At 48.3% G+C, this 19616-nt stretch overlaps 1 protein-coding gene across 2 annotated transcripts; it reads right to left on the bottom strand.

Annotated features, from left to right (window-relative positions):
• Positions 1–13453: 13453 nt before the first annotated feature.
• Positions 13454–17853, bottom strand: LOC103677672 (protocadherin-8). Of its 2 annotated transcripts, none has more exons than XM_040620601.1 (3): positions 15514–17853; positions 14832–15039; positions 13454–14369 (listed from the first exon to the last, which is right to left on the bottom strand). In XM_040620601.1, exons 1-3 carry the CDS (start codon positions 17851–17853, stop codon positions 13996–13998), a joined length of 2922 nt encoding a protein of 973 aa, XP_040476535.1. In that variant the 3' UTR covers positions 13454–13995. The 2 variants fall into 2 exon arrangements, with proteins under 2 accessions (XP_040476535.1, XP_040476531.1); XM_040620597.1 differs by having other exon boundaries at positions 15223–17853.
• Between the last annotated feature and the right edge of the window lie 1763 nt (positions 17854–19616).

Below are 19616 nucleotides of genomic sequence, written 5' to 3' on the forward strand. Positions count from 1 at the left end.
TATCCATGTCGTTGCCTGTATTAGTGGTTCATTCCTTTTTATCGCTGATTAATAGCCCATTGTTTGAATATAACACAATTTGTTATCCATTCACCTGCTGGCAACCATTTGTGTTGTTTTGAGTTTTGGCTGTTATGAGTAAAGCTGCAGTGAACACTGAGCTACAAGTCTGTCTTTGTGTGCACATATGTTTTTAGTTCTCTTGGATTCTCTCTCTCTCTTTTGGTTTAGGGAGAGTAAACTTATTTCCAGAAGCACTCCCAGCAGACCTTCACTTGTGTATCATTGGCCAGTCCTGGGTCACCCTCATACGCCCCACGCAATTACTAGAAAGAACAGGGTCACCTTGGAGCAATCTGTTCAGATCCTTTGGGGCTGGGAGCTGAGATCCTTCCTAAAGCTTGTTGCCTCCCCAAATAAAATTGGAGTTCTATGAACACAGGAAAAAAGGAGGGATGGCTCTTGGACATGTGCCCAACCGTGTCTGCCTCTATACTTTATCCGTATTTTTACTACAGAGTATGGTGGTAGCATTATTTCTGTATCACGGTAAGAGAATTTTCTCTGACGTGAAGGTGCTTAAGCAGATCCGTTGCTGATAGATTCTCAACAATAGTCCTAGAAATGAGCCAAGAAGAGAAAAACTTATTAAAAAACCTTGACAGATAGAAAGATAATTGCTCTGGGGAATCTGATTTGAGGGCAGGAGTGTCATATGGAGAGAATTTTACCAACTGGCTGCCAGATGTGGGCCTGCCCTGGGCTGAGGCACAGCTGGTCTGCCCTACAGTAAATCAGATGTGGGAGGCAAGTACCATCTGGCACATACACTTGGCAGAGCCTGCAAAGAGAAGTGAACTCACGTGTGAAGTTATTATGATTATGGATGCCCATGAATGGCGCCCTGGCACCTGCGGCGGGGTGAGCGGCCTCCTTCCTTCGGGGCCCCTCTCCCGCGGTGGCCATGGAGCAGCCACGGAGGGGCTCCCTGGCCCCCCACCCTTCGCTTCTGACGGGGGCTGGCACGCTTCAGCTCCCGAGGAGCTCCGCACTGAGCGCTTCTCCCCCTGCTAGCCCCTCCCTCCCTTGTGTTCTTTTCCTCAGAGTTTCTCTCCTTTACTTGCTAGGCTTCTGAAATTCAGGGACCACATCTTATCTATTTCTGTTCTCTGTCCCTGCTCCCAGCATCCTGCCTTGGACAAAGTAGGTGCTCAATAAGTCGTGAAAATGTCCTTGCCACAGGTAAGGGGACAAGAGGGAAGCGTTGTGCCAGTAATGTTTCCACCTTGCATTTTCGGTGCCTATTTCCAGATAGCTGTTGATTGGTGACATGTAAGGACTCCAGCAAGTGCATACTTAGTGCATATTTCAGTTTGTAAATTTTGCCCTAAGGCATCCCGTTATTCCTAACTCTCTATTATCTGCAGCTAAGAATCATAAGCTGTTAGGACTGGAAGGCACCCCCGAGGTGAGCATTTTCCAGATAAGAAGCCCAGAGACTTGCTCCAGGCCATGCTGGTGGTTGGTGGCAGAGTAGAAGAGTTGTTCATAACCCACTTTATTCCTGCAAGGGTTTAAGCCGGTTTCCGAGAATAATTAGTTAAGATAGCAAAATTACAATTAATTAGGTGCAAAAGAAGAAAGCAGATAATTTAAAAAGGAGATAAAAGTGAGGTCAAAACAGAAACGTATCCCCCAAAGGCTGCCTGCAACAGGCTAGCCATGCACTTGGCTCTAAATCTAGGGTGTGGGTGGCGCAGTCGGTTACCTGTCGGGTTCAGGGCATGATCTCAGGGTTATGAGATGGAGCCCCGAGTCGGGCTTTGTGCTCAGCCGGGAGTCCGCTTGAGATTCTCTCTCCTCTCTCTGCCCCTCCAGCTCATGCTCTCTCTCTCTCTGAAATAAATAATTAAATCTTAAAAATAAATATCTATACATCTGTACATCAAAACAGAAAGGAAACCTGATCAGACACAAAATCCATAATATGCACGAAAGAAACATAACCCAGTAGCTCAGAGAAGCGCAGTCACTGTTGGGGCCCGTACCTGACAGGCATTCCCATAAAAGAGCTCTGTGTGTTTAGTGAAAGTCCTCAACAACATTCTCATGGTGCACAAAGTGTCTGCAACACAGCGGAACTCATCCTAATTGTGGGTGTAGGGGAGACCCGACAATCATCCTGAGTCGCCTGTGGAGGGAAGAATTGAGATGTGAAAGAGTTTAACTCAGAATTCTGTGACATCAGGAGTACAATAATAATTACTGTTCTTAATTATGACCCAGAGGCACAGGACACCCTAAAGTATTTTCTAAATCATCTAAGTGAAGTGTTTTTAAAAAGGTTCACTCTGGTTTCCTATCAATTTAACACTTAATGAGACACTGTCATCTGTTCTAGCTCTTATGTCATATGTTTGTTTCATCCCTTCAATTAAATTGTCACTTCTTCGAGGGCTGGGGTCCACATACAGGGAAAAGGCCATTTTACTTAACAAATGCAAGATGAATCCTCTAAGATTGACTTTAAAGGGGCAAAATCTCTGCATGAGGAGGGACCGCTGGACTTCCCACTGATCCTTCTGAGCTTGTCGTGAATTTGTATTGCTTCTATCACAGCAATGGCACGTGGTACTGCTTTCTCCGTTAGTCCATTCCCTTTATTCTAGTCCCTTACCATCCCATAGCACATCCGAGACTAGTTTGGAATATTAAATAAGACCTTATAAAAGGCTTGGGGATAATGGGAGGAAAATAATTATGGTGAGTAACCTGAAACTATAGAATCTAAGTTGCAAGCATTGTCAATGTCAGCACCAACGCAGGCTGATAATATAATATAGGGTTCAGGAGCCCAGATTCTGCTCTGCGATCTAGCAACTGTTTCGCTTTGGGTATGTCACTTAACCTCCCTGTGCCTCATTTTCCTCATCTGTAAAAAGCTAATAATGGTACTTACCTCAAAGAGGTGTTGTAAGAGTTAAATGAATTCTTGTAACAGTACGTAATAAATATGGAGAGGCTATTAATATAACAGCACTTTTCTAAGCAAGGCATTTTAGATAGATAGATAGATACACACACACTCAGTCTTCATGTAACGTTCTAACTTAGTGGTTCTTAATTTTTGTATCTCTCTTAATAATTGAGAACCCAAAATAACTTTTGTTTCTTTAGGTTGCATCTCTCTATATTTACCATATGAGGAATTAAAACAGAAATTTGAATAATATTAATTAACTTAAAATAACAACAAACCCAATACATATTAACAAAATGACAATTATGAAAAATAACTATATTTTCAAAACAATTTCTGAGAAACGGGCATTATTTTACATTTTTGCCAGTTTCTTCAATGTCTGGCTTAATAGAAGAGCATTGGTCTCATACTTGTTGTTGTATTCAAACTGGTGCAGTATGTTGTTTTGGTTGTATGTGAGGAAAATCTGGCATTACACAGATAATGTAGTTGGAGAAGAAAAGAATATTTTACTAGACTTTTCTCACAATTATGGTCTTCTTTGCTACTGTACCAAAACTCTACAAGTGGTAGTTTCTTAAAGGCTAGTTGCAACATGGAATCTGAAACCATATCAATGAACTTTTCATCCTTTGTTACATTAAAATCCACTCATTTATCTGGCACTTTGAGTGAATCATTTACCCACCGTGACTTTTTAATATTGTGCATTGATCACTTGGAAAATATTGACTGAGTTCTGCAGATCATCTACATTTTGAAACATTCATATTTGTTAATGTAACTACCAATCTCCTTTAAAAAGTCTTTAAGCATTGTGTAACTGTCAAGCCCACAGGTTTTCTAAAATTCTGATTTTACCTTGAGAGTTTAAATTTTGTAATTGAATAAGCACTATCATTGCTGTCCTCAAAGTGACAGATTTACTTTATTCGTTTTCAAGATGTCCGCCAAATACCCAAGTCTGAGTAACCATAGCTGTCTGCCAGTCATTCTTTCAGGTGAAAATGGTGTTCCACAGAAAAGCAGCTAGTTCAGCTTGTGACTCAGTCACACTAGTGCTTTTCCTTGAGACAATTGTTGTACTTCTGTTTGTAGCAAAGGTGTTCTATGTGTACTTCCCATTTTGTCACAGAGAATATTAAAAAGACATACTCGATGGTTGAGATTTAATAAAAGTAATACTTATTACTATTACATCAAGGTTATTCTTGAGGACATTTCCCCCCCCCCGCCCCGCAAGTGTGAGGAATACAATGATTAGTAGTTTGGTGCCCCTGTCTTGATTCACGTTAAGGCACCAGCACTTTTTAATCCAACACTGCATCATCAGAGCAAATGTCAACAGAGTGAAAAAGGCAAATAACATCTTGGTGTTATTATGAAAATAAATACTCCCTCGTGGACCTTCCAAAAGATTCTGTGGGATCTGTAGGGGTTCAATGAGCATACTTTGACAATCATGACTTTTAACCCTTTACCTCCTAAGAGTCACCTCCAGCCCATCCAGAATCCTTTATGTCCAGACCCAGTAGATTGGGAGCCAGTCCCTGCTCTGGTCTACCAGAAGGCCACAATCTGAATTCTCCTTTTTGGTCTCTTTCTTTGATGTTTGCTGCTTGAAAGGACAAGGTCCTTCCAAATAAAAAGGGACTGTGTCTAGTCCCAGGACCATGGCCACACCGATGTGGCTGTGAACATCGTAAAGTCAACATTTATAAAGAGGTACCTGTGTACAGCCTTGGGGTGATGGCTCATGCTCTGTTGTCAGAGCTCTCTCGGAGCCCCCACAGATCCTGGCCTAGTCCAAAGCCTGTCGTAACTCATGCTCTGTAAGGGTTGTTCTTCTTGCCCCCTACATAATTGGCTGAGTGGTGTCACTGACTCTGAGGTGCTCTCTGGAGGAGAGATGGGCTGCCAGAGGCATTATCCATGTATCCCAGACTCTCATATGCTTCTCTCTGGCCAGGGAACCTATATGCTCATGTCTTTAGGCTGTGATTATGTTTGCCACTCATATGTTGATATTTCTCCTGCCCAGAGCAGCGTTCAGTTGGGGATAAGAAGGGGGGGGAGGGTGGCACAGTAATAGTATTGTGGGTTAAAGACCTATGGAAGCCCTGGGCATGCTATGCTAAGAAATTAAGTGATTCTTCAAAGCTGTACTCTTTTGTTGTGGTTAAAAAAAACCAAAAAAACAGAAAAACCCAACAATAACAAAACAAACACTCGTGTACCCAACCAACGGAAATTGACAAATGTTAATGTTTTGTCATGTTCATTGTAGATCTATTTAAATAAAAGAAATAAAACATTACAAACAAGATTTAAGTCCCCTAAGCCTATATCCTTTAAATATTCATTGCACATTTATTTTGAAGAATGGCAGTGAGAAAAGACAGAGGATAATCATCCTCTCTTCCTCCCAGCAGTTCAGTTTTCTCCAAACTTGCCTGCCCCATTCAGCAAATAAAAAGCAACACCATTAATGGACAGATGTTCCTTAGAGTGGTGGGCGGTCAGCAGCAGATCTCCCCCCACCTTCCCTAATCCCAATATGCCAACTGCATGCAGTTCTCTTTCTCAGAGGAGTTCTGGAAACTAGTTGTGTATCTAGTTAAATTTCATGGGGATTTTGATGATGCTTCTTATAAGCTGGCTGTCCGTGCACTGCTCAGGCCTGTCCATTCCTCCCTGTCTGGACAGAGTTATGTGAGCCCATGTGGATGACTTGGTCAAGCGCATTGGTAGCTGTTTGTGGCCTAGTCAGGAGTAAAAGAGAGCACAAACAACCCAGTCTTGCTCTTTTTTTCTTCCCACATCTCCACAGCTACAGTAAATCAGATTGCCTGACATTCTTTTTTTTTTTTTAGCTGCATCTGAATCTAATGCCCTCAGAGTAGAAATTTCCGTTATATCACTCAGCGCATGGCAAGAGCAATGGGCTTCTCTGATTAGTGAAGCAGAAGAGCAGAAATGAATCACAGCCCCTTTGTATTCTAGAGCATGGGTCTGGGATGAGTGAATGCAGGAGGTTGGCCAAAACACAACCCTAGTGACTCAAGTCTTAAATGATTTAAAATGAACATAAGCCTGGAGACTTATGTTGAATAAATATCTCCATTTAATAAGCATTGGAGAGAAGGGTGAGGTGGCAGGGCTAAGGAAAGGACAGGCAGGATACCTGCTTCTGATAATCTTTTGCTCTCAGTTTCCCTTCAGTGACAGAGGGCTGTCACTGTGAGCAATATATTTTAAAAATCCTCTTGAAAAATACCTTACAACAAATCAAAGACAATTTCACAGGGACAAGAGTTGGGTTTTATGCCATAAAAGGGGAAAATAATAGACCTAGTCTTCCAGATCAGCTAAGCATCCAACCAGGAAAGCAGGAATTATTCTGGCTCTTCTTAGAAAACGGGAAGGAATTTAGGGGTTCTTACAAGCTGAATGGAATAAAAGCTAGAGTGCTAAACTTTCCACCAATTGAGAATCAGGCAGAGCAGGACTGGAGAGTAGAAGAAGGGGCATTCCAGGAATTTGCACAAACTAATAACAAATAAGCTTGGGAGGAAACTTAAAGGCTACCTTATTTGACCCCCAAACCAGATCACCTCACCCCTTATTCCATCAGCTGATTGTCTTACCTTTGCTTGAAAGTTTCCAGTGTTAGGGAATTACCACCTCTTGAGGTAGCCTATCTTAGTTTTGAGTATCATGCATTGTTATAGGTTATTTACCAAATCTCCCCCATGAAACATTACTGCACTGAGTCCCCTCATCCCCTAAGCCTTCCCCTTGGGACATGTCGCAGTTGGTCCAGGCCCCTGACAAGGTGTACCATTCAGAGCTGTGCACAGCACTCCAGCGGGAGTCTAACCAGCTATGAGCATGGCATGGCCATCAGCAGACTTTTCTAGGCCCTCTTTAACCTCTCCTGACACCTTTCACCCGAGTGCTGTGTGGTAGTGGAGAGGTGTGGGGAGGAGGGGGTGGAGGCAGGGAACATGGTGCTGATGATGTCTTGGTAGATGGGACGGGGCCCTGCCTTTGGAGCTTCAAGCTTCACCCTCATCATCTCACTTGCTCTGCACTCAGGGGTTTTCTGTCTGTTCCTTGTTCTGTGACAAGCATAGAGTTAAATATTCTAGAGACACTGGTTGAAGATTATATGCTACAGCTGAAATACTCTTGGGTAAAACCTGATAGAATCACAGAAAGTATGTCTTGGCTCTACACTGCGTAATCTCCATAGTGTAGTGAGTAGTTCTCAAAGGATGGTTGGGACCAGCAGCAGTAGCATCACCTGGGAACCTGTCAGAAATGCAAATTGTAGGACCTTACCTCAAACCTATTGTATCAGAAGCTTCTGGACCGGGGCCCAGCACTCTGTGTTTTAACAAGCCCTCCAGGTGATTCTGACTTGAGAAGCGCTGCTAGAGTGGATGCTGTTGGTATCCCCCCCACACCCCAAAACATGCACCCATCCCTGGGGCCTGTGCACTCCTTCCTGGCCACTGTGAGCAGCCAAGGGGTATGATAGCTCCCTTCACGGGAGTGCTTTCTTCTCTTGCCTTCCTGTGCTGGCTTCTCTCCCCTTCTCCTGAGACCACGTTGTCAGTAAGTGATTTTCACAAGAATCCCCGTCTCAGGCTGTGCTTCTCAGGAACAATCCCCCAAAGTTACATGAGGAATTGAAGGAATTATGAAGATACTTAAGAGTTTCATATAGGTTCCTGGAAAAATTGAGATGATTTGGTAGAATGGCCTCTTTACTAGTTTTCATATGCAGATATAGTCTGGGAGATGCCCCACCAAAGGCATAGGGAGGAACTCCAGAGACAGAACGGTGACACTGAGTTTCTATAGTGCAAGAGGGTGGCTGACCGAGCTCTTAGCATTCTTGCTGCATTTCAGCATCTTCATTAGTTCATTCGCAGGCCTCCAGTGAGGCCGGTGATTAAGGGCTTTTGGCTGATAAGCAGAATGAATCACAAGGAGGTTAAGTGATGGCTGAAAGTCAGTTGCTGAATAAAATTGAGATTCCATCTCCACCCACTCACCCCCTACTGCCAACAGCCCAGTTCTTCCTCGGATGATCCAGTGACCTTCGTGAGAGGCAAACCTTCACCTCCTCAGCGGCTACTTTCCCAGAATTGATAGGAAGAAACATGAGCAAACTAGACCAAGTCTCCACAAAATCAGAGCCTAATATCCAACACTTAGCAAAGAAAACAACTAGATACTTTCATCAACTGTATGGTTTGCTGTGTTCGCCTAGAACAAAGTGTAGATTTGCCAATTATTTGTATTTGTGCCATGTTGCTTTAGGTACCAAAATGGACTAGACCACGTCACATCTCCAGATCTATGGTGCCCACGCACTTCTGGGAGTGGCTGAATTGGGTCTCAGAGATGCTGCTTCGTTGAGACAGGAAGATGGGGAAGGCTTGATCTTTAGAAGGTAAGGTGGCTGGTGCTATTTTTGTGGCCTCCCAGCACTCCTGCAGTCACTAGACCCGCTGGGGTGGATGAGAGGCTGAATCTGTTGGTCCTGTCTGATTTGGAGGCATATTTAGCACAGTCCCCTTATGGGGAGGAGTGTTGACTCGTAGATGCAGAGTCTCTTGGCTATGGTGTATAACCATGGCCTTTTGTGGTTGGCTCAGTAAATCATTTCATTCAGCAAGTGCTTTTTGTTGACTCCTGATTATGAACCAGCCAGGTGCTGGGGATAGAGAGATGAAAGACAGACAGTCCTTGATTTCATGGGCCACGGGGGGAGATAGATAGGCAGAGCAGCAATGCCCTTCAGTTTGGGAAGTGCAAAGGAAGCACACAGGAGGTGCACCCTGCCCCATCTGGATGGTGGCTGGGAGAGGGGGTGAAGTGATTCTTGAGTAGTCTTGAAGGATAAGAAGAAAGGGCCATAAAGAGGAAGGTGGGGAGAGGGGGAGAGGAAATGGAACAGCAGTCCCAGCAGAAGAGCCAGGATGGAGCGGGGAAACGTAAGTAGATCCTTGTGGCTGAAGTGCCAGGTGTGCATAGCAGGTGGGCTGGTGGGGAGAAGGGCCGCAGCAGGACCAAGTCTGGGGAGGGAGGTGGGGGCCAGAGCACCAGGACCCTGGGATGCCATGGACAGCACTGCAGACTTTATCCTACAGGTGATGGGAAGTCATGTGGGTATTAATCAGTAGAGTATGAGATCAGATATTTAGAAAAGGTCTTTATGGCAGCAGTGTGGAGGTTGGAATGGATGGGGACGGACAGAGCAGATACGTTCGTCCTGGAACCCAAGAAAAACACAATGAGAGCTTGAGTAAGGCGGTATTTCTTTTTCTGTATTTTTAATCCCAGCCCTTCCTAATATTAGCTGTGTGACCTAAGACAAGTCTCTCTGACTTAACCTCACTTCTCCGACTCTCGCTTTCCTCATATGCAAGATGGCTTCATGAGGACTGACCTCACAGAGTTGTGAGGATTGAGTGTAAAGTGCTTAGTGTGGTGCCTAGAACACAGTAATCACGAAACAATGGTATCTTTGTTCTTGTTCTTAGGCTGCCATCCTGATCTGGACAGACCCCCTAAAAGAAGGCACTGAAGCAAGGACTTAGGTGCAGGAAATTGATGTGGGAAGTGATCCCAGGAGGCGCAGGTGGCTGAGAAAAGTGAGGTAGGGAAAGAGGAATGTCAGCGAGGGGGGTGTCATAGGGTGGGCTGCTGCTGCGGGCACCTGGGGCTGAGATTCACTTGGGGTCTCAGGGAAACTGTGGAGAACACAACTCAAAACTGTCCCTCCAAGGGATTGGAAAGCTGGGGTGTTTCGCCACCAAATTCATCCCTAAATTGCCTGATCTTACATCCCCCGTACTTCCAGAAGGCTCTGTGCACAGGCTGAATGTGGCCCCGCCGCAGAAGCTTATTCTGTATTGGAGCCCCAAGCCCTCAGGAAGTCCCAAGCAGCAGAGACAGGCATGCAGTGGAGATGATCACAGGGCACCCTGAGGTGTCCTCTGAAGCTCAGGTGGACTCAGGCTGGGGAGTTGGGGAGAGCATCCCATCTGCCGCAGTGGACCGAAGGAACCCTGAAAAAGATATTTAGAAAACAGAATCAACAGATCTTGATGAGTGGAGGAAAGTAATAGGGTGGAGTCTGAAATGACATGTATTTTGGGTTTGGTCTATGAACTGCAGTCCTATTCATTGAGTTTAAAACGATTGTCAGGGGGCTAGTTCGGGGGGGTAATGGTGGCAGGGAAAGGGGGATGATTTTCATCTGGACACGCAGAGTTGTTAAGTGTCCACGATATAGCCACATGTCATAGTGGGTTGGCAAACAGAATTTCCCTAATTCACATTAAACTTATATGGGTTTCACTCTGACATGTTGAAATTTGTTTTACAAGTTTTGTGGGAGCAAATCCTGTACTCTGATAACGACTGAAGACTTTTCCCCCTGGGGAAAAGGGCACATTTCATCTGGTGGTTTAAGTGATGGCTTTTAAAACAGCCTGGTGTCTCTTCCTACCTGCTGTTCACTTATTAGGTGACTTTGAACCTGTTGGTGAATTCCATTGCAGATTATTTTCCTCTGAAGAAATGGAATAATAGATACTCTCCTGAGTTATTGCATAGCTGTTGAAAACTAGACAGTGTTTTCAAAGCCCTTCTGTGTTGTTGCAAAGCACCGTGCCCCATCAAGCACTGTGTTATTTTGCTTCAGTTTGCTTTTAAAACTTACAGCATTCCAATTATCCTGTTGTTACTGAATTCGATACTAAAGGGAATATGCTTGTTTTCTAAAATGGAATTTTTAGATGATAAAACCGTATATGTGCCAAGTGAGATAAGCCAGATAGTTAGCTAATTATGGCACGGAACACATCCTGATTATATATATTTTTTCTCTCCACGTGCATATGTATTTGTATTGGAGACATGCATCCTGTTTTCACTCTATTTCAGAATGTATTTTTAAATAGATGTTGAAACCACTTACATTTTAATTTTCTGAAGTGGTGTCTTTGATGGATATTTTATTATAGGAAGTGTAGGACATCCAAGTCAATGGGGCCAGATATAAAACTATGAAATAAGTAAAGTCTGGCTTCAGCTTTCTCTTTCAAGGTGACCTCCGACTTCCCCCAAGGGCTTTCCCGTGTCCCCAAGCTCACTGCCATGGTGCCCGAGGGTTGTGGCTTTCCACCTCCAGAGGGGTGTTTGTGGTACCATCACAGATCGCTAAGGTTTGTGAACTGGCCTGTAATGTTTACTTGAGCCATACTTGTTTGTCGAGTGTTGAGCATACACGAGATTCTGGACTACACATTGAGAGTGGGAGAAGTGAAGAAAGCAAACCAGAGGCTGAACAAGGCCAGACATCCTGAATCTGTGTCGTCTTTCTTAGTGGTGGGACTGCACTGATAGTTACAGTAGAGACTGGCTTTCAAGGAAGCTAAGGAAAGAGGAAGATGGAGTGTAGCAAGTATTACCATGGGCTGGACATTGTCCTAAGTACTCTGTTCATTTAATTTAATAAAGCAATATATTTTCTTAGAAATGTGCTTGAAAGTCAACATTTCTAGAGAAAAGCATAAAGCCTCTTTCATTTAGCTCCCATTTTTCTGAGCGCTCCTGCTGCTGGCCCTTAGGAGACTTCCCCTTCCCCTTACCCCTCTCCTCTCCTCCTCTTTTTTTTTTTTTTTTTTTTTTTTGTTTAAACAAACAATTTTAAGGACTGAATTGTATGTCTGATTTTTTTTTTTAAGTTCTAAGCAAAAATAAGATCTTTTAATGGTCATTCCTCTAAGGGAAAAATGTGACTGTGAAGTTTTGACAACTGATTTTTTGGAGTAATGAAATAGTTTGCAGGGTACAAAATAAAATAATAACAAAGACATTATTTTACTTTTGAAGGACAAAAGCAGGCAAACACATCAGAGATTGGATGCTTTTAGGCTGCAGCATGGGGTTATTCGTTCTTGGGCTCTGCATTTGATGGGACTAGCTCAAGAATAAAGATGTAGATGTTAGAATGGGAGTTCTACCTTGAGGTCTCTCTGCTGGGGGCTGGTCATAATGGCTCTGGAGCTGTCTGGTAACCCAGCCACAGCCAACATTTTCTTTTAGAACCTGAGGTCTGGGCAGTCTGAGCTTGTCAGGCGCATGCTCAGCTCAGTTGCCTGCAGAAATTGCTGAACTTTGTGCAGGCCGTGGGTGGCAAAGCACTTGTGTGTACCCACCCTGCTGTTCAGCTTGGAGCCACCACTGGTTTCAGTTATGACTTCAACAGGCAGCTTTGAGGGCTCCTCTATTCATTACAGTGCCTCACACTCTATAATTAGTAATAAAGGGACACAGGCACTTCACAAATATAAAGGGCTAAACAATAATCAGGCAGTAAAGGCAATGCATTGGGACTTTTCCACCTCTTCGTTTCTTTCAAGTTAAAAGAAAAAAAAAAACAAAACAAAACCAAAAACCTTCTTGATGCTTCATTTTATTTTCTTGTCTTGAATAATCTGGTTTTGAACCTCATTCTGGCCACTGATTCACTGTGTGACTTTGGGCATTTTACCTAACCTTGCTGTGCCCCAGTTTCCTTATCTATAAATCTCAAGGGGGTAGTTTGAGGATTAAATGAGAAAATTCATGCAGAGTGCTTTGTGAGGACCTTGGCTCGTATTAAAGCTTGCTCAGTAAATGTTAGCACTCATTATTATCATTTAATTTCAGATGAAATGAATGCATAGAGTATAGGACATAGACATAGGTCTTTTGAGTATCTTTTTAAAAAACCTTCCATAACAAGCATTAAGTACACACAAGCACACAAATAGATCGCTATAATTAACCCCCCACCTCCCCATGTATCCAATGGCAGCATTGACAAGGATCGATATTTTATCAGTCTTGTTTCATATAGCCCCATGTTTTTTTCTAGAATATTTTAAAGCAAATCCCAAGTACCATGTCATTTCACCCATACATTTGAGTGTGTTTTTGCTATTAACATCCTAATATGCTAAGAGCTCCTTGAGACTATGTCTTCTTAACCTCGAACCACAGCTCTTAGGGGAGTTACTGCAGTTTGTAAAAACTCAACAGATGTTTAATTAGTGAATGAACAGCCCAAACAGCTTTCTCTACTTTTTGTAGATGCTCCATAAATATCTGTTGAGTGAATAAATGAGGACAAGAATTTTATAGAGTGCCTGATGTAAATGGAGATGCACATGATTTACAAAATAAAGTATTTTTAATGCTCAGATGAGACTTTCCAATACTTGGAAGTTTAGTATTGCTGTGAATATTAATAATGCCCAAATAATTAGCACTTGAAAGAAGGTTTAATTCTGGCACTCAGATTATTTGTGAATGTCTAACTGTAGGCAACTTCATGAAAAGCAATTAGCAGATTCTTCGGGCACATGACAAATCCTTTATTACTGTGCTTATAAGTGACACGGTTCGGTTTACAGAAAACCAAATGTAATTAAATAACATTGAACTTGAAATCTACCACAGACTCAAGATATACAAGGTATACTTGGCAAGGCAAAAATTCTCAAACACTAGGTTGTTTCAGGAGAAAGATAAATTTCCATTAAGTAATTCCCACATGTTTTTTTTGTCTTACAGACAGTTCCTTTGGCAATAACTTCCACTTTAGCTTTTATTATATAAAAATATAACAAAATTTCATTATATACAAACATTACATTACACAATGTACAGGTTAAAAACACTAAGAAAATGGCAAGCTGCAAGTGAAATTAAAGTCAATAGCATGATAAGAAAAATTAAATACTGCACACATTTCATAAAAATTACATTAACTACATTTTTTGTTTGCAAATACCAAACAGTACCAATGTGATTGGAAATAGCTTCCAACAGCTTCATTTTAAGGCACATCTTGCATATTTAATATATACAACACTGAAACCAGTCAATAACTTAGGGGCTTCTCGGAGTGACCTGTATAAGTTGTGAACACATGCAGCATGGGGTTACACATTTTCATTGGCTTCCTTCTTTGGGGACAGGTACCTGCCAGGGGGGGACTGATAGAGGGGTACCCCGATCTCCTGCAGGTCTGGGAGCCTCCCTGGACGGGGAGGGGAGAGCAGGGTGACTGTCCTGTCATAGTCCCTGTGTAGCACTTTCTCATAGACGCTCTGCAGCCCCACTGTCTTGGGCAGCTGGGCCTGGTAGTAATTGTCCCTGCGCAGAGGATCCCGAGGCAGGGAAGTGCTCTTACAGAAGGTAGACATCTGGGCTGGTGGGTGAGGCGGGGGATGCGTGTTGGGTCCTCCGCATGACGGGCTCCAGCAGCGGTCAGAGTGGCCCAGGATCTTACACTCAGCGGTGCACGCCCACAGTCCTAACATAAAAGAGAAAGGGAGAGAGCGTGAGGATGATTACTGAGATTGCACACAACTACGTCTCCCTCTTCAGAATGTCAGGCAGGGTCAGGGCGGCTGAAAAGGAAAGTGAGTATGAAAGTAAACGCGGTGATTCAAGATTTGAAAGAACACTCCTTCCTGTAAAGCCACTCTCATACGAAGTTGGCTCAGCTTCTTTTGCTGCAAGCAAGTTAGGGCACTGCGGAGCAGAAGCCTCAGCCCTGCCTCCACCTAACAGGATGGGAGTGTTCTTTATTCAGTGGTGGAGCTACCTCGACGTGACATTTTGAAATCGGCTGTCTGATGAAGGCCGGGATCCCAAACTCCGGGGCCTGAAAAAAGTGGGGAAGAGGGAGGGGGCTGGGAACGGAGATTGACAGGAGGGCAGCAAGGGAGGGAGAGGAGGAACGCTGAACTTGGCAGGAAAGAAGAGTCCTCACCACTCTGCATGTGGTTGATGAGATCCTTTTTCAGAGCGTCCCCGCTGATGTCGGAATCGCTGTCGTTGAAATCACTGTCCCCTTTGCCGCTGTCTTTGCCGCTGAACTTCTCCGCTTCTCGGCCAGAGATGGTGTTGAAAGAGTGTCCTTTCCAGACCGCCACAGGGGGCGCCGGCTCCTTTCCGAAGCCGGGGGAAGCACCGTAGGGCTGCAGCAAGGAATGGGGAAGCGGGGCGGGCGGGGGAGACGAGGTGAGGTAGGGTCGGACAAGAAACAACAAGTGCGACAGGTTAGGCATCTCCGGTGCAGGCACACCCAGACCCCTCCAGTCCCTTCCCCCAACCTGTCCGCGGAGCACGGAGCGGGGCGCCCAGCCGAAGGAAGGCCTCACCTCGGCGTGCGCGCCGCGGAGCCGCTGCTGCCCCTCGAAGTGACAGGAGCTTTCCCCGGTGGCGCTGCCGCCCTCCGAGCCCGGCACTTCGGCCGCGGCGACCGCGGGCGGGGGCGGGTCGGCCGCGGGGCTGCCAAAGGGCGCTTTGCCGCTGCCAGGGAAGGTGAGCACGTCGAACATGTTGGGCCTGGGCCCGGCTCCCCGGGCAGCCTCCTCCGGGGAGCCGGGAGCCGAGGCTCCGCCGCCCGCCGCCCCGGGCCGCTCTTCCCGGCGGGCCCCCCCTTTGCGCACCTCCTTCTTGCGGCGGTTGCAGGTGGTGGCGATGGCGATGATGGCGGCCAGCAGCAGCGTGCAGCTCCCGGCCAACACGATGATGACGATCAGCGGCGTGTCCCATTGTAGCGCCGGCCCCGACGCCGCGAGTCGAGAGCCGGGCGGGCGAGAACGCTCCGGGCTCCCCGCACTGGCGGGCGCCACCAGCCCACGCCCGCCGCCTGCTGTCACCACGAAGCTGACGGTGGCAGTGGTGGAGAGCGGGGGGCGGCCGCCGTCGGATATGACCAGCAGGGCCCGGAACACGCGACCCGGCGGCTCCTGCGAGAGGTCGTCTGTGAGCACGATCTCCCCCGTGCGGCGGCCGATGGCGAAGGCTTCTCTCGGCTCCTGCTGCAGCAGCTCAAATGCCAGCTCCCCGTTGGCACCATCGTCCGCGTCCCGGGCCTGCACGCGCGCCACGGCAGTGTCCCTTGCCGTGCGCCCGGGGACAGCCACTTCCAGGGTCCCGTTGGCCGGCGCCGGATGCACCAGGACCGGTGCGTGGTCGTTCTGGTCCAGTACCCGCACCTGCACCAGGGCGCTGCTGGAGAGCTGAGGGGAGCCACCGTCGCTCGCCTGGATGCGCACGTCGAGCTGGCGCAGCGTCTCATAGTCGAAGCTGCGCAGCGCGTAGATGGCCCCGGTGGCCGGGTCCACCGACACGTAGGTGGACACCGAGCCCCCGGCGCGGCCTACTTCTGCCTCCAGCAGCCGGTAGGTGACCTGGCCGTTGCGGCCCAGGTCGGGGTCCCGGGCCGCCACCGTGGCCAAGTAGGCGCCCGGCGGGTTGTTCTCACGCACCGACACTTCGTAGACCGGCCGTGTGAAGAGTGGCGCGTTGTCGTTCTCATCACTCACGCGCACCGTGTAAGGTCGCACGGTGCGTAGTGGGGGCGCGCCGCGGTCCTCGGCCACCAGCGTCAGGTTGTACTCGGCGATGCGCTCGCGGTCCAGCGACGCCGCGGTCACGACCAGGTAGCTGCCCGCGTAGGCCGGCTGCAGCCGAAAGTGCTCGTGCCCGTAGAGGGCGCAGCGCACCTGCCCGTTGGCGCCCGAGTCTCTGTCCGAGGTGCTGACCAGCGCCACCAGGCTCTCGCGCGCTGCCCCCTCTGGCACCAGCGAGATGGCGCCGGCTTCAGGCGTCCCGGGCCCGGTCGGCGAGGTCGCGTCCGCACCCCCGAGAGCGGCGGCGGCGGCGGCGGCGGCGAAGGGAGAGGCAGCAGGTGCGCTCGGGGCGGCCAGCGGGGTGATGGTGATATCCGGAGCGTTGTCATTGACGTCGCGGATGCGCACGATGACCTTGCAGGTGGAGGCCCGGGGCCCGGGACCGCGGTCCTGGGCCCGCACGTCCAGCTCATAGGTGTCCTGGCGCTCGTAGTCCACTGGTCCTGCCAGGGTGAGGCGGCCCGAGCGCGGGTCCAGGCGGAAGAGGCGGCGCGCCTCGGGCGGGGTGCGGGCACCGAAGGCGAACACCACGTCGCCGTTGGGGCCCTCGTCGGGGTCCGCCGCGTCCAGGTCGAGCAGCAGGGAGCCCACGGGAGCGTCCTCCGCCAGCTCCACTTCGGCCACCGCGCCCTGCGGGAAGGCCGGACTGTGGTCGTTGGCGTCCAGCACTCGCACGCTGAGGGCGGCCGTGGCAGAGCGCGGCGGGCGGCCGCCGTCCTGGGCCACCAGCTCCAGGCTGTAGGAGGCCTGGCTCTCGCGGTCCAGCTCCTGTAGCAGCACCAGGTCCGCGCACTGGGCGCCGTCCGCGCGCGTCTGCAGTTCCACGCGGAAGGGGCTGTGAGGCTCGGCCAGGCGCACGCTCTGCAGCCCGTTGGCCCCCACGTCCTCGTCCACAGGCACCTCCAACGGGATGCGCGTGCCCACGGCCGCGCCCTCGGACACCTCCACGGGGATCTGGGCCCGGGGGAAGCGCGGAGCGTGGTCGTTGATGTCCCTCACCTCCACTTCCACGTGCACCAGCCGGAACTGCTCCTGCGAGAAGCTGACCACGTCGAAGGCCAGCACGCACTGTGGCGCCTGGCCGCACAGCCGCTCCCGGTCCAGGCCCGCGTCCCCGACGGTCAGCTGCCCGTCGCCCTCGCGCACCCGGAGCAGCGAGCTGTTGAACTGCTTCATCAGGCGGAAGCTTGTGTCTCCGGATACTTTCATATGCAGGTCCTCAGCCAGGGTTCCGATGACCGTGCCAGGGGCATCCTCTTCGAAGGTGCTGTATCGCACTGTCTTGCTCTGGGCCACTGAGAGCACCCAACAGAGGCTGAAGAGCTGTAAAGGGAAAAGGCAGGGGCTGCCCCCGCGCCTCCCTGGACTCATGCCGCCAGCCCCAAGTGCTATTCCAAGAGGCTGAGCAATTTCTCTCTGGTTTGCAGGTCCGGGCGTGAGTCGCAGGCTCCTAGGAGCACGCTCTTTACGAGCCCTGTGCGGGAGATCTGCGGGCTGCAGCTCGAGGTTCCGGAGGGCTCTGAGGACACGCCGACCTGCCCACACTGTACACCTCTCCCTTCCTTCTTGCTGGAGCTGCGCCGCTGCGCGCAGCCTCCGCTTTTATAGCAGCCGATATGCAAATCGCCGGAGCCGGGCAGCCAATGGCAGCTTCGCCCTCGCGCCGCTCCTACGCCAGCTTCTGACAATCCCTTTAATGTGGAAAAGCTTAGAGGGGAAAACAAGAAAGGAAAATTAGGGATCTTTTCTTTGTTTCTTTAACTCCTTTCGCCTTTTTTCCTTTCCTGTCGGCGCCCTGAATACAGAGGAGTTGGCACAGGTCGCCGGGAGTAAAAGGAGTGGATGGTTTTGTTAATTGTGCCTGTCCGGGGCTGGCTGCTTGAACAAGCACGCAGGGATTCCGCTCGAGTGGTTCGAGACCCCCCCCCCCAACCCTTTTTTGCGTTTTGCACCTTGGAAGCTTTCTAAACCTCGCCCGTTTCTCTCCACCTACTTATTCAGCCTAGTAAGGTCTTGCTAGTCTTCTCTCCTAGATTCCTAAGGCACTCGGAAATAGCGTCTCGATTTAGGAGCCCCAAGGATGAGGAAAGATTGATTTTATTCAAATTTGTGTATGCAATTGTGTTTTGCTCGTGTGAGCCTTGGCAATCAGGGCTGCCACTTCCTTTTCAGAAAAGAGCTCTGCGATGTGTTAGTATGCATGTCACTGTCCAAATGGCTTTCTTAAGCCCTGGGCGCTTGCAGGCCAGGGAAAAAAAAGTTCCAAATAGGATTTAGCATAAGCTTGAGGAGATTTGGGAAGGTTTCAAAGATCAGACTGTATCAAAGGCTTATGAAGCCCTCGTTAGCAGTGGAAATAGAATGGCGTGGCAGGCGATCCCATTGGAGGCCCCAATGTCTGTATTATTTCACTGTGACAAGCTAAGGGGAGAGAAAGTTGAACAGTTTCCACCGCGGACTTGGGCTAACTTGAATATAATGAGCAAACGCCACATGTATCCATTATGTTCCTCTATTCATCCCCAATCACTGCCATAACTCTCCGGCTAAACGGTGATGGGCGCTGAATTCCACACAATACCCGGCTCGTATTAAAGTGCATTTAGAGAACTTTCCCTCCTGATGCCTTGTTCCGCCTATTTAGAGGATTTTCTTTCTGTTCTAATAGGGCTGCTCCGAGAAGCAACACTCATCCCGTTCCAGAAAAACAAAATCACAGCATGACGTTGAAACCTGGCACGAACCTGGGGGAACTTAACCATCTGCCTACAGACGTGTGGAGCTTCGGTATTGCCAAACTCTGGGCTGGGCGGATCCCGGCGCTGGCCAGGCTTGGCGCGGCCCCCCACAGGTATTCCCCCGGGCCCCCAGAATCAGTGAAGACCAGGAAGTTGGAGCTCCAAGCCGGAGCAAGACGAATTCTTATTGAAGAGCTTTATTGAGCAGGTTATGCAAATACACACGAAGGAGGAGAGGTAAAAACAAAAGCCGTGCAGTGGAAGATTTTTTTTTTTTAAAGGCGATGAATTTGATAAGCAGACTGCATTTAGTAAACGTTCTTCCGAATCCAGATTTTAGTCCTGCTGTCAGCATCCATCTGTCTTTTCCTTTCCCTCAAACCCAAGTGAATGTGT

The sequence above is a fragment of the Ursus maritimus genome, unplaced genomic scaffold, assembly GCF_017311325.1.
Source record: "Ursus maritimus isolate PB19 unplaced genomic scaffold, ASM1731132v1 scaffold_10, whole genome shotgun sequence".
Taxonomy (NCBI): Eukaryota; Metazoa; Chordata; class Mammalia; order Carnivora; family Ursidae; genus Ursus; species Ursus maritimus.

What these genes read in the sequence shown, in the direction of transcription:
- LOC103677672 (XM_040620597.1), bottom strand. Translation starts at nt 17,853, where the DNA reads ATGAGTCCAGGGAGGCGCGGGGGCAGCCCCTGCCTTTTCCCTTTACAG. An exon ending in TCCGCGGCGCGCACGCCGAG is followed by an intron (nt 15,040 to 15,222) that starts GTGAGGCCTTCC and finishes TCCTTGCTGCAG; the next exon opens with CCCTACGGTGCTTCCCCCGG. An exon ending in CATCAACCACATGCAGAGTG is followed by an intron (nt 14,370 to 14,831) that starts GTGAGGACTCTT and finishes CTTTTATGTTAG; the next exon opens with GACTGTGGGCGTGCACCGCT.